Source organism: Castor canadensis, chromosome 1, assembly GCF_047511655.1.
Source record: "Castor canadensis chromosome 1, mCasCan1.hap1v2, whole genome shotgun sequence".
Lineage (NCBI taxonomy): Eukaryota > Metazoa > Chordata > Mammalia > Rodentia > Castoridae > Castor > Castor canadensis.
Genome location: NC_133386.1, coordinates 130,825,418 through 130,840,558, shown reverse-complemented (window position 1 = coordinate 130,840,558; position 15,141 = coordinate 130,825,418). Strand labels below are relative to the sequence as shown.

General features: G+C 40.5%; 1 protein-coding gene across 4 annotated transcripts in view; it reads right to left on the bottom strand.

Annotated features, from left to right (window-relative positions):
- The window catches only part of Clns1a (chloride nucleotide-sensitive channel 1A), a 33,131-nt gene that overhangs the window by 7,248 nt on the left and 10,742 nt on the right, over positions 1 to 15,141 (bottom strand). The window contains exons 3-7 of one of the 4 annotated variants that reach the window (XM_074082401.1): positions 14,703 to 14,804; positions 13,877 to 13,984; positions 12,270 to 12,443; positions 8,684 to 8,771; positions 5,162 to 5,856 (exon numbers count right to left, since the gene is read on the bottom strand). In XM_074082401.1, the coding sequence (XP_073938502.1) occupies positions 8,704 to 8,771; positions 12,270 to 12,443; positions 13,877 to 13,984; positions 14,703 to 14,804 (452 nt within the window). In that variant the 3' untranslated portion in view covers positions 5,162 to 5,856; positions 8,684 to 8,703. Of the gene's footprint in view, positions 1 to 5,161; positions 5,857 to 8,683; positions 8,772 to 12,269; positions 12,444 to 13,876; positions 13,985 to 14,702; positions 14,805 to 15,141 lie in introns of those variants that run through there. The other 3 variants (XM_074082407.1, XM_074082412.1, XM_074082417.1) reach the window with 3 other exon arrangements.

Below are 15,141 nucleotides of genomic sequence, written 5' to 3'. Positions count from 1 at the left end.
TAGTACTGGTGTTTGAACTCAGGGCCTCTGTCTTGCTAGGCAGGCGCTCTACCACTTGAGCCACTCCTCCAGCCCTGACCGTGTATTTTTTGTTCTCCATTTTACAGATAACGAAGCTAAGCCTAGAGGGGTCTGCAATTTGCCTCTCTGCCCCAGGTCATTTAGATCCAAATACTATGTTCAGATTCTACATCAACCCCCAAATTCTCAGTCATCATTTTAACTTGAGGAAATGAAGGTTCTGAGGAAAAAATTACATGTTAGATTATTAAATTTAGGAATTCATTAGTATTTTATAAGATTTAAAGAAGCTTCAGCTTTTCTCTGTTTTCTTGTTCTATTGTATGAGGTCTAATTTTTAATAAGTGTTCAGGCCATAAAATATTGTTTCTCTTCAAAGGCAAGTCTGTTATCAGATTAAAACTAAAAGTAAAACCAGACACGGGATGAAATATGATCTGTGAGACATAATCAATTAACAAGCAGTCGGCAAGTTGCCAGGTAACTTAAGCTGGCGGTGACCAACTTGTAGACAGGCTCTATTTACACCACAGACTGAACAGGGGCAGCTTGTTGTTATGTGTAATAGTGTAGCCAGTCTGGTCATGGGTTTTCTGTCTTTAACTTACAAACTATAGCAGCACTACAAATAGTTCTTTTTAGTCTTGTTACTAGCATGAGGACTCCATGCCTTAAGGAAAATGGGTAATTTGTGAAAATGCCCAGCCTCTGAACTCCACCTGTCATACCGCATTTGTGCTGCCTGATGACACTGCTCCTGCAACCCTCTGGTGTTGGGCCTTTTCTCTCCCACTACTCTTGTCCTCATGGCTGTTTCCCACCCCTCTCCTCTGCCTGTTCTGTTAAAAACGGATCCTCAGCTACCTGGACGCCTGTTGCAGTTGGCTACTGTAGAGTGCCCTCAAGTCCCTTTCCTTGAAGATCTTACTTCCTGTCTCACGTTCATTTTCTCCAACACTACTCCAGTTCTACTTAATATCACAAAGCTGATCCTTCCAGTGTCTTGGCCTGAGTTCAATGGCTGTCTCTCCTCTTATAAACTTGTGTTCTCACCACCCTTCCCCCCATAGCAATTGAATTGAACCCAGGATATTGCACATGCTGTTTGCCTGGGCTGGCCCTGAACTCAAGATCCTTCCAAGTGGCTAAGATATGCACCACCACACTCATCTGATAATCTTGTCTTCTATTTTGCCCGAGTCGCAATTTAGCTACCAGCTTGTCATTACCAGTAATCAAATCTAAGAGCTCACACAGGCCCCGCTCTCCAGCTGTAACCCTTCAGCTCGCTCACTGTAGCACCCCATCTCCATGATTCTCTGACCCACAGGGAGCTTTGTCCGCTGGTTCCTTTTCCCATTTTCATTCCTCTCAAGTGCCTTCTTAAGCACCTTAAATAACTCGGCCAGCTGTCGTCACAAACATGCTTGCCTACGCCGCAACTCCCTTCTCCTCTATCTCTTCATACTCACAGGACTTAGCACAACTTGATTAAATGCAGTTGTCTCCTTATTTGCCTGCACCCATGCAGCAGGACACCATCTCAGCTTGTTTTTGCTTTCTTCCTTTTTTCTCTTAACTTTGAGGTTGCAGGTAACTGCATTTTTTACAAGCCAGCATCTAAGCACCCTTTCCTTTTAGGGTATTCTGCTTCACCACTAAGAATGTGGATGGTGCAGTGCCCCTCCACTACAGAAGCAAAGGCCAGATGCTCCTTCTGCCCCTTGCAACTAAGGCACAGTGCCACCCACAGCTTTGAATCTTGAGGGTGGTGACTGTCAGACATGGGGACAAAGTCAGTCTTAACAGCCTTCGAATGACTGTTTTCTCCTTAAGCTAGTCAGATCTGGATTGATTTATACCTAGACACAGGGTCATGACTGAAAAAGGTGCTGTGTCCTTCCATATTCAGTACCGCCACTATTCACACTGCATGCTACACGCAGGCTATATTGCAGGAAGAGGTCATGCATTTTTCTCTTCATAATGCTGTCAGCTATTTATTGCTGCTTCTGATGGATCTGATGCAACCACTCCCCACCTTCTCCTTTACTTACCTGTGGCATACCTAGAAATTACACACTCCGGTGCATTAGACCTGTGTGTAGGGCGGAGTAGAAACTTGCAGTGAAGACCTGTGGGTCTTATGAAAAACATGCAGACTTCATGTCTATTTTAATTGCTGAGTTTTTTTGGTGATTGTTTTGATTTTTGATAGGGTCTCGTATGTAGCCCAGGCTGTCCTCAAACTCATGAGCATCCTGCCTTAGTCTCCCAACTACTGGGATTACAGAAATGTACCACCATGCTGGCACTGAGTCCAGTTTTCAATTTCAAGCTTCTCAGATGTATTCTAAATGGTGGGTTAAGTGCAGGGGGCATGGGTCAAGTGGTAGAGCGCCTGTAGCAAACGTGAGGCAGAGTTCACGTACCCAGTACCGAGGACCAGTTCTCGGTCCCAGTACCGAGAAGAAAAATAGACTTATCATGTGTGATGAGGTAAAAGTTACTGCTTCTTTTTTTAAAAAGTTACTACTGGCATTAATGAGTACCTAGTGAGCTATTTTGTAGGCACTATTGTTCTAAGCCCTTCATGTGTATTAGTGATTCATATAATCTCTAAAATAGTATTTTAAAATCCTGAGTATTCGTTAGCCTGAATATTCCTGGACTTAGCCTTCTTACCTCCAGGTAATATATCTTTTAACTCTGTCTCTCTCTGTGTAGCCTAGGCTGCCCTCAAATTTCTGATCCTCCTGCCTCAGCCTCCCAAGTGCTGGGATTATAGGTGTGTACCACCACACCCAGTTATTTTCTGTCTTTAAAAGTTAAGTTAAAACCAAAAGTTCTAGCCAGGTCTGCTCCTCAGAAATTTTTCTGACATCTTATTTGAAATTAGGGATGCCTCCCAATTATATTCTGGTTTTATTTACATATTTATGAACAGAGTAAGATGTTAGTGTGAATATGTTCTAGCTCCTTCCATAAAGAGATGGCAATAATTCTATTCTTGGAGTTTAATTATTACCTACTAACTGCAGAAGATGGATACCAGATGTTGATTCATGCATACCAGAAATACTTAAAAAAGGATTTGTATGAGAATTAGCTAGATAGTAGGGAGCCTACTGAAGTCCAGTATATAAATCAAATTCTAAATAGTATCTGTGAATAATCACTAGTCACACCTACCTGCTAAAAGGACTATACATCATGATCAGCTGTGCATAATCGCTCACCTTTACCAACACTGAGGAAGATCCTAACAGAATCACAAACTGTATATATAACCCAAAAGGATTTCAACAAGTTTTATCTGTACAGTATAGATATCTGACGCACCCCGAGAAGGATATCCATGGGGACTACATTATAATCAATATAATTTTTAAATGACAGAATCTAAAACAGAACCACTAATCCTTTTAAGGATATTTTAGATGGCTCACATTTGGGGGAGGGAAGGAATGTTTATGTCTTTCAAATTTTTCTACATTAAGACCATGCAAGTAAAACAATTCCAGCAACACTAAAATTAAGCTCAATAGAATCAACACATGTTGGTTTGCTGATAATTATGAATCTCATTTTTAATAGTCTTTCCCCCCCCCAAAGCCATGGATGCAGCTGTCTAGCATTACAAAATGTTAACAGTTAAATCTTTAAGAGCCATTTACTAGGCTGGGCATGGTGGCTCTGCCTGTAAATCCTATCTTCTCACAAGGTGGAGATCAGGAGGATCTCAGTTATCAGGCTGGCCTGGGCAAAAAAAGTTATCAACACTCCATTTCAAGCTGGGTGTGGTGATGCACGTCTGTCAGCCCAGTTGTGTGGGAGTCACAGGTAGGAGGAATGCAGTCGAGGCTGGTCCAGGCAAAATGTGAGACCTTATCTGAAAAATTATCTAAAAGCAAAAGCCCTGTCTCAAGTGGCAGAGTGTTTGCCTAGCAAGCACAAGGCCCTGAGTTCAAACTCCAGTATTCCCCCAAAAAAAGTCAGTCTAATTCCCTGATTTTACAGATGAGTAAACAGGCCCAAGAAAGGTTAAATGCTGTGTCAGCCAAGCCAGACCTAGAAGCATGGTCTCCTGTCTCTCTGTACTGCATCATCTATAGTTTGGGCACAGCAGTACACACTGGAAATAGGGTGGGTATCCCTACTTCACCAAAAGTCACATTACAAATTTGTCCCTTTCCAAAGGAACTCAAATGGAATTTCTAAAATTGGCCCATGAGAAAAATCCTGCCCCACTAGTGAAGAATGGGCAAACTTCTAGGATAAAAATATAGATAGATAGATAGATAGATAGATAGATAGATAGATAGATAGATAAATGTAGTTCAGATTGGGTAGCAGAGAAATTTGGGAACCTCCTATGCTGTTCCATGAAATTTTAACACTGAAAACTGTAGCAGTGGGGAGAATTTGCTTCCTTTCGGCCAGTAAGTACTAAGGCTGTGCAGTGTCTTGGGGCACGGGCTAAAAACGACACTGCAATATCCATATGACCTTATGTAAGTCACTCTCTCTAACTCAGCTTCCTACCTATAGAGTGGGATATAAACGCACCTGGACCCCATAGGGTAGTCAAGTATATCGTAAGGCATAGTGTTTGTGAAGAACCCAGGACAATGGCTGCCACACTAGTCTCAGAAAATTTTACTTTCCATTTCCATTGTCTATTATAACAGAATCAGATTTTCTAAGTTTGATTAAAAAAAAAATTTTGTTTTCTTTGGAAACTGCTCAAAGGATCAGCAGACTAAATTCAGCCACCAATTAGCCAAGGGATGACTCTAAATAGCTTGTTCAACATTCTTTTTAAGGTCACAGAATGCATCTAAAGTTCAGGTATAAGTGTGTCACTACAAAGCAGCCTTATCAATGCTCAGGTGCCTGTGAAAATGAGAAAGTGAGAGTTGATAAATGTAAGAAATTATTTCTGACCCAAGGAAAAGCAGAAATTTCTAGAAATGTTTTAAATCCTTGCCAGATGCTCTAACTATACATTTTCACATTAATTTCATGTTTATGTTCTCAAAAATGACCTAAAATAAACCCCAAATTCTCATTTTTTGCCAGCATTACTTTTTTGTTTAAATTCTCATTAATATTTTAGTCAAGAATGAGACCACAGTAGTATAGAAAACCTAGATTTATTTGTTAAGCTATTACAAAGGCAAAACAATTATCATTGGGAGACTTTGAGGGCTTCATCGCAGTTCACTTATTCTGTCACAGAAAACTAACCTAAAAGGGTGGAAACTCAAGGCTATAACCTAAGAGGCCATAACAGAGCAGACTGGTGAAATAGGGCAGCAGGAGATGCTAGCACTTTAATATGAGGTTGGGATTTCCTCTGAATTCATTTATCGGGGCTCCAAATCAGTAAGACTCATGTCCCTATGGAACATGACAGAGGCTGATCCCTTCTCTCTTAGGAGTCAGGATTCTCAAGCCCCAGAGAGGCATCGTTAAGTCTCTCTTTCCCACCACAGTCCACCCATACCCCAAGCTCCATGTGCCTCACCACAGAGGCCTGCTAGCAGACAGATGTGCACATAGTGAAGGCAGGAACTAGAGGCCTTCAGGGGACACCTAGACACAGAAAGTTTCAGGTAAATGATACACTACAAACACCCTCTTGGTTAAGTTAATTCACCTTTGTTAATAAAGGTCTTAAATTTTTTCTGCTGGTGACAGCTTGCTGACTTGGTATAGTCTGTCTTGAAAGAACTGGTTTAAGTGAATTTTGGAGAAGGGAAAAAGCCTTTCATCAACCTCACTCCAAAGTGGAAGAGGCACCAAGTTCTCTCCTATGGTTATGAGCAGAATCTGAAAAACAAAAGGTTTACAGTGTTTTTAACAGTTAATAATAACCATTATTTATTGAATGCCTTGTCAAGAGTGCCAGGGGACTTAGATATATTATATCTGGGTCCTTACAACAACTATGCCAGATAGATATCATCCCCACCTTACAGTGGAGTCAAATGATGAGATAAGTTACATGCTTTGCCCAAGGGCACAGTCAGTGTGTGGCTGAGTTCAGAGTCCACCCTTTATGTGCCCTTCCCTTTACCCATCTCTTGGTCCATTATCTAGAAATTAGCGATGGTTGCACAAATACTCTAATTATTCCTTGGTTCATTCTTTAAAAGTACATATAATTTTAAATGATTATAAAAATTTACAGACATTGTCTGGAAATCAGGTCAATTACCCAGATGTACATGAATAAACTTTTGAATAAAATGTTTCTTTGCCTCTGAGCAAAGAACATAAAATGAACAGAAAACAAACCATCGGCTCATTAGGAAATTTGTGGCTATTTTTTATGGTTACTTCATTATTACAAAGACTCCTAAGAATTCTTGCCAGGGATTGCAGTAACATCCCATTTGTGCAACTGTTAGTGACATACCAACAGAGTTTCTCATGATCATTACTAACAGAGTGGTTAATGTTCTCTGAGCAGTCTATTTTTCAAGGAGAAATAAGTGAAAGTCAGATGATCCAAAAATGTCTTTCAATTTCAATAAAACAGCTACTGAACTGAAAAAAATCTACATGCTATAAAGAATGTGGTGAGAAATAAGGAAAGATAACTTAAAGTTGGTACTGAAAGACTTCCCACATAGTACACGAGTGAAGTGTGACAGCTGGAACTGAAAGAGCTGAAAATGAAAAGTAGCAGAGTGCAGTGACAGGAACGTGTGATTTCAGCCAAGGAGAAATCGCTGATTTTAAGACTCTATAGCTACTAGTGACACAAGCAAATGAGAAAATAATTCAGGTATTTATGGGAAGAAATACAATTCACAAACCTCTATGAGGTTTTTTGATAGTGCTTGTAGCACGACCTGAGAAGAAAGCAGGGATCCAACATCACAATTCATGGTTGATAGGAGCAGTGACATTGTATTCCTAATGCAACAAATTAGAAGGTTTGGAACTTGAAAGGCTGGTTTCTGATATAAAGTGGAATAGGGTAAAAGGATTTAAGACTTTTAACTGGGAGAGGGGGAAACAGCAACTACTTAAGGTTCAATACTAAACTCTGTACCAGAAGAAAATAAAGGAATATTTTTTGTGGTGCTGGGCATTAAAACTGAACTCAGGGCTTCGAGCATGCTAGGCAAATGCTCTATCATTGAGCCACACACCCAGCTGTCAAAAGGTTTACCACAGCAGGGAATAATGAGGGCACTCAACAACTGGATGGCTGGCAGTGGTAGCTGAGTCAAGTCAAAATCCACACAACTTGCCATGCTATGACAGATGCTTTAATAAAGTAAAAGGACAGGAGAGCAGTGGCCAAAGGACTGGGAGACAGCCAGTAGTCAAGAAGATAATGTTGTTTTAGGGAGGAAAGAGGAGTAACAACAATGTGAAAATGTTACCGTAATAAAGGAAGTACTACCAACACTAGTCCTAGCTCTGTATGAGGAGCTTAGCTACATGACCTTCCACTGTTACCTAAGGTACAGTTCAAGTGCTCAAGCTGGCAGAGGACAGTTGCTTCCCACAGTAACAAAATAGCAATTCCTCAGGGACAAACTTCAGGCAAAGCAAGTAAGAATGCCCAGGGGAGCAAACTGGCAGAGAGCTTGTATCTTGGCCATGAAGACCAGCCAGGAACCAACTTGGGAAAACATGACTCTGGATGATAACACAGGGACTTGTTACAGTTGGCAAATCAGCCTTGAACACTGTGGTACCAGGACCTTGGTCTCCCAACTGATTTCATGAGGGAACCAATACAAGATTATGACTAATGGCTTAAACTCAATTTGGAATTACTTATACTTCCTCCCTAAATTAAAAAGCAGTGGTAGCAGCAGATCATGAACATGTTAAGGGTTCAAATATTGCAAGTGAGAAAGGTGACTCAAGAGCCACGACCTCAGGTTCTGTTACTCCATGTGAGCCAACAGTGAGGTCTGTTTTTGAACAAATGGCTAGTAAGAAAGCTAATCTCATAAATTCACTGTGTCCTTTTTCTTTCTTTTTGAGACAGGATCTCATTTTGTAACTCAGAATAACCTTGAATTTGTGATCCTCCTGTCTCAGTCTCCTGAGTGCTGGGATTACAGGTATGCATTACCATGTCTGGCTCTCTTTTTCCTGTTTACACTCAATTCCTAGTGCAGTGCCTGTGATGGGGTAAGTGTACAGCAGATATTAAATTGAGTATCACCACATCTGCAGATTGATTTCTTCAGGAAAAAATGTAATTTTCATCAATAACTTCAGGGATGGTCAGCATTTTTCCAAACTGCTAAGACTTCTGTATCTCTTTTTTTTTGGCTATACTAGGGTTTGAACTCAGGGCCTTGTGCTTGCTAGGCCAGTGCTGTACTACTTAAACCATGACCCCAGACCTTTTTTGCTTAGTTATTTTCAGATAGGATCTCGCACTTTTTGCCTGGGGCTGGCCTTGGACCACAATTCTCCTACCTATGCTTCCATGTACCTGGGATTGATTACAGATGTGTACCAATACATCTGGCTTCTTACTGAGATGAGGTCTTGCTAACATTTTGCCTGGCTGGCCTTGAGCTGAGATCCTACCAATTTCTGCCTCTTGAATAGCTGGGATTACCAGCATCTATAACCAGTTCGTGATTTTCATGTCCAGTGACGAGAGAAAGTTACTCACCTTAGAGCAGTAAACTGTCTTCAGTGATCAACATCTGCATCCTCAAACTGCCCAGCAACTGTTGGTGTGGTATCCACCTCCATGCCATCTAAACAAAAAAGAAACTGCTGAGCCATACCTGCACAATTCAGACAGGTAAAGTTTCGACCAGAAGGAACCTAGTGCCCTCTGCTGGTAAGAGTTGTATTTTTTTTCTTTTGAGAATTAAAGGATACAGAAACAGACGAGAAAGGAAAATGCTGCCTGTTGAATTTAGACCAAGTTAAAATTAGTCTATACGTTTAACATTTACCTTGTAAATTTTCAACTTTGACACTGAGAACTTTCTTATTTTTGAGACTGAGTCTTCAATGCAGCCCAAGCTGGCCTTGAACTCATGATCTTCCTACCTCAGCCTTCCTAGTGCTATACATCTGGCTGACAGAAACATTCAAATGCAGTAAGTATCAACTGCACATGCTTCCCAGATCTGTGCTTAGAGGTTACTGTTAGACAAAACTTTTAAAGATATGTGGGTATATCCTCAAAACCTATCACATCATTCTGGAGGGAAAACAAAATCAGCACAGTGAACTTCTTGCCCATCTCCTGTTTTTCTCATCTCACTAAAAAGAAGGTAGGGAGGGGGCAAAGTTTACCTCTGGAAAGAGTTGGCTACAGTTGATCCTTTGCTTCCATATTCTCATTTACCCCTTAGTCCACTCCACAAACTTCTGCCAAGAGGCCCTTGGCCTCCCACCACTCTCAAACGCAAATGTAACATATTTCAGACTAACTCGTCATTTTTCCACATAAAAAAAAAAAATCCTCTTTCTAGTTTTGATAATGAGTGACTCCTTATCTACCAAAGCCAGAAGCTCCTGCCATGCCTAACTTCTACTTCTAGCTCCTAAATCTCTTAAATCAGTCAAGTCTTTTGTATTCACACCTTCTACTTAATTTGGACCTCCGTCTCTAATCTAAATTAACATGTAAGCCACATGCCAGAGCTTCTCTTCTTTCCTCCAGTGTTTTCCCTCTCCAATCCATCTTCCTCACTATACCCAGGGTCATCATCCCAAACACTAATCAAATTCTTCAATGGCTTCCCACTGATCTAAAAGTAATGTCTGAATTCTTTAATGAGACTTTCAAGTTCCTCTAGGATGCAGCCCAGTTTACGACTCCGTTTTTCTGTTATTACAACTACCCTCCATGCTTACAAGTTTCAGACATGACGAACTATAGTCGTCCAAAGGTGAGTGGTCTCTTGAACCTTTACACATGGCTAATCTCTTTACCTCCTCTCCCCAAAATCTGTGTGTAATCCCTGGTCACTTCTCTTCACTTTTCAGATACTGGCATAGATATCACTCACTCTGTGAGGGTTCACTATCTCTGCTGCGTGAAGGGCCCAGACCCGAGGGTTCCATAGGTTCCCAAGCATCAGCCTCCCAAGTAGCATACACCACTGCACCTGGCTGAACTCAAAAGTTTCTTGGATGCTGTCTAACCAATTAAATACATGGCTATCCTAGTTTTGCATATTAATCAAAATGCCTAAAATAAAAATGGTGTTGAAATGTGTATACATGTAAAAGCAAACAAACAGAAAGACTAGAAGGATATGCAACAGAAAATTAATATGTATGTCTCAGAATTATTATTGATTTTTTTCCCTATTTCTTTTCCAGCACACATTTTCTATTATAAACACAACTTCAATAGTTAGAAAATAAATGTAAAACCATAAAAGGAGGAAAAATAAAAGACATAAAAAATTACATAAGAATCCCGATTCTTGGGCTGACAGAGGTGCGCAAATGGTAGAGTGTCTGCTTAGCAAGCAAGAGGCCCTGAGTTCAAACGCCAGTGCCACTAAAAACAACAACAAAAACCATTCTATGTAACTTTACATTTGCTTCCTACACTGTAAAAAGCATATTCTGAGCTGTGCACAGGCACATACCTGTGATCCCAGCTACTTGGGAGGCTGAGACAGGATTGCTTGAGCACAGAGGTTTTCAAGGCCAGCCTGGGCTACTGAAACCTATTTCAGACTAAAAAAAAATTGTTCTGACATTTTATATATATTGTATGGAGAGAGGGTCCTTATACAGAAGAAACCAAGTTAAAGAGAGGTCATCAGGGTGAGCCCTAACCCAGTGTGACTTGTGTCTTTATAAGGGTAAAATAGTTAATTTTATCTATCAACCTGGCTAGGTCACAGTGCCCAACTGTTTATCAAACATCATTCTACATGTTTCTATGAAGGTATTTTTTTTAGATGAGATTAAAATTTAAATTGGTGGACTTTGAGTGAAGCAGTTACCTTCATGATGTGGTGGGTCTTATTCAACCCATTAAATGACTAAACTTCCCCACATAAGAAGAAATTCTGAAGCTGGGTATGGTGGCATATACTTATAAAGCCAGGACTTGGGAAGTGGATGCAGGAGGAAAGCTAGTTTGAGGCCAGTCTGAATTACAGTGAGACCACACATCAAAAAAAAAAAGAAAGAAATTCTGCCCACAGATCACCTTTGGACTAGAATTGCAGCATCAATCAACTCTTTTGTGGGCTTCTAGCCTGCCAACTTATCCTGCAAATTTTGGATTTGCTAGCATTCACAATCACACGAACCATTCTGTAAAACAATCAACCAATCAATCTCTGTGTTTGTGTGTATATGCACACCTATGTATATGTGTATACACACACACAGAAGGTCATCTCTACATTTTATACCTATGAAGGACTATCCAATTTGATAGCAGCCAGGTGTAAAATGTAGTGATGTTCCCCTGCTCTGCACACACACTATTGGTTTTATTTCTCTAGAGAACTGTGACTAATTAAAGGGAGAAATCTAGACACAGACACGACAGAGGGCAAGATGATGTGAAGACACAAGAGAAGACAGCTATCTGTAAGTCAAGGAAAGAAGCTTGAACAGATCTTTCCCTTAACTCTCAGAGAAGCATCCCTGGTTTTTAGCCTCCAAAGCTATGACACAACAAATTTTAGTTGTTTAAGCTAGTTTATAGTACTTTATTATGACTGTCCAAACTAATACAGATTTGCAACAAAAATGTCTCAGTGAGAATTACACCTTTTTTTATTTTTTATTTTTTTTGGCAGTACTGGGGTTTGAACTCAGGGCCTCACACTTGCTAGGCAGGTGCTCTACCACTTGGACCACTCTACCAGCTCCCCTCCCCCCCTTTTTATTTCTTCCTTGCTTGTGATCATTTAAAAATATTTGAGGCAAGGGATGTGGCTCAGTGGTAGGCTTGCCTAGTGTGTGAGACCCTGGGTTCAATCTCCAATATTGCAAAAAACAAACAAACAGACACCAAAAACAAAGAAAATTTAACCACAGACTACTTTGATAGTTAGTGTAATCTGGGGGAGGGGGATGTCACTAAAAACAGCAACAAAAGACAAATAAGAATGCCCATCCTTTGATTCTACATCTGCTTCCTACTCTGAAAGAGTTAATTGTGAGATTTCTTTGTCTTACAGTTTCCTACAGACCCTACGTTTCTCCATAACTTCCCTCTGCCAGGTGGCCATCTGTTCACATTGCAGAGAAAGGACACTCACCTTCATAATCTCTTATTGAATCTTCTGTCCGTACTCCAGCCATGTTATACTGACTGCTCACAGACTGAGAAAGCATTCCTTCTAATCTCTCCAGTGTTGCTTGCCCTTCTGCTGTTAAATGGGACAATCCTTCTTCATAGGTATAAAATGTAGGGATATCCCCCTGTCCCTGTTCTAAACAAACAAAAAGCTTTTAAGCTATTACACAACAATTAGAAAAAACAAAATGGGTAATCTATATTGCATCTGCTAAATATAAAGTATGGTGAAAAGAGGCTTCCAGGAAAATACTTCCAGCACTCACTGACAAGGTCACTGTTGAAGAGACACAAAGAAAATGCCCCTAACCTCCAGGATGAAAAGGAATTCCAACAGAGCAAGCCAGTAAACAGCAATTCCCTGAGAATGACATGCTCAGGAACTAAAAGGCAGAGGACGCTTCTAAAATCAGGAAGTCCTTTATTATCTCAAGGAATTTTACAAGTGAATGAAAATTAACTTGACATTGAAGTTTTTTTGTTTGTTTGTTTGTTTTAATATATATGCTCCTTTTTAAAAAAATCAGAAATTCAGCCAGGCACCAGTGGCTCGTGCCTATAATCCTTGCCATTCCAGAGGCAGAGACCAGGAAAATGGTGATTTGAGGCCACCCTGGGCAAAAAGTGAAACCCTATCTCAAAACCAGCCAACACAAAAAGCGGCTGGCTCAAGTGGTAGAATGCTGCCTCGCAGGCATGAGACCCTGAGTTCAAACCCCAGTCAAAAAAAAAAAAAAAAGTAAAATACAAAAAGGCCGGACACTGGTGGATCACACCTATAATCCCAGCTACTCAGGAGGCAGCAATCAAGAGGATCAAGGTTTGAGGCCAGCCCAGGCAAATAGTACAAGAGAGACTATGTTGAAAATAGTCAACACAATATGAATAAAAAAAAAAGAAAATACTCAACACAAAAAAGGACTGGTGGAATGGCTCAAGTGGTAGAGTGCCTGCCCAGCAAGCATGAGGCCTAAGTTCAAACCCCAGTTCTGCCAAAAAAAGAGAAAAGTCTCGGAAAGATGAGGACACATTTAGGTATGTGAAAGAGAATTCCAGAAATGAGTATATCTCAGGCCAGGAATTGGTAGATAGGGAGGAAAGAACTTTGGATACCTAATTTGTGTGTCTAAGACTACTGGGGTAAAAGCACATGCCTTAAGCTACAGGACTCTAGCAGGCTAGTGAATCCATCTGGGTATAGGAAGGCAATAGGACATATTCTTAGAGAAATGAATTAGGTTTCTGGGAAAAAAGAAATGACGTTAGCAATGAATTGGTTCAAGAAATATGTTAAATAAAAATGGAGATGATCCAACTTCTCAAGCAGCAGAGAGAGAAGGCTTGTTCTCTGGGGGCAGCTATCTCAGTCTAAAAGCCCACAAATCTTTCCAATTTGTCTGTTGAAAGGGCCTAGACACAAAATGTGCCCCTGTATCATTCACTTTTATTTATAACCATCTTATACAGTGTGCTTTTTGGAGATACAAAGAACTATAATCCCCTGCCCCTAGTCCAAATAACTGCTTAAAGCACAGCACTAAAACAAATACTTCACCCGATTCCACTAACCGTGTGCTTCCACGTCATACTCTTCTCCATCGTAATCGTCCGAGTCTTCATCCTCAGGATCCGGATGCAAGGCCTGGCACTCACACATTGCACTGAACATTGCCTCTACTGAACAAGGACATTAAGTAGTAACTAGTATTTTCTTCAGTGTGCAATAAAGTTTTATAATGAAAGAAACCATCAGTACAAATAAATTTAATGGGTAGACAAGAGGTATTTACAAAATCTGACAGCCAAATTCCAAGAAGGGTCTATCCTGAAAGTACCCAAGGCAATGGACAATCACAAAATAAGAGATCAAGATATTACTGAAATCTCTTCATAACTGTTGGATTTTGTGAGAGAAAGTCAGAGTCTACAGTCAGACTGTTGAGGCTAAGCCCCTCTCAGCTGACAGGGCACTTTCTAGTGAGCCTGGTCATTCTCCACTTTGGAAGTGTTCTGACTCCTTTCCCTTCTAACAGGTAAGATTGACAGTCAACAGCATCAATCAGTAAGACTAACCAGAGTCCCTCCTCCATTTACAAAACATTACCAAATAACACCTATAGTACTCTCACTTTAGATGCTAAAATGAAAAAGCAATAGACAAGCAGGTGTGGGGATGCATGTTTGTAATAACAGCACTTGGGAGGCTGAGACAGGAAGGATGGAGTTCCAGGCTAGCCTGGGCTATGGAGAAGACCCTGTCTCAAAACAAAACAAAACAAAACCCCCAAAAGCAACAGAGTGGAGGTAACAGGGATAAAGGTGAGAGATGTGTGTGTGTCAATGGGGGGAATGCTTGGTACATAAAGGGAAAAGATTAGTAGTGTAGAACACTCACATGCTGATTTATCACTAGGCACAAATCTAAATTCAGCAATAGGTTCCACATCATCATCACTGTCTTCATCTTCTTCATCAGAAAGAGATTCTCTTGATTCCTCTAAAAAGAGAATAAAAATAACTTTTGCATGTACTCTTTGACTTTCTTAAAATTAAAATATGAACTATAGCCAGGTGATAGTATATGCCTGTAATCCCAGCACTTGGGAAAAAAATAAAAATAAAAGCTCTCTGTTCTAATCACAGTATCCTTCAATGAGCCCTAAGTATTCAAGGCCCTTGTGGAGGCACAGGGGGTGTGAGAGAACAGTCAAGACATTAAGTACTGCTCCATTGTTACCTGTTTCTTATCTTTCACCTTGAAGCAAAGGGTTCAGTAAGACCTTGTAACCCTGATGGGAATGATGAATCAATCAACAGTTTATAGATAAGAAAAC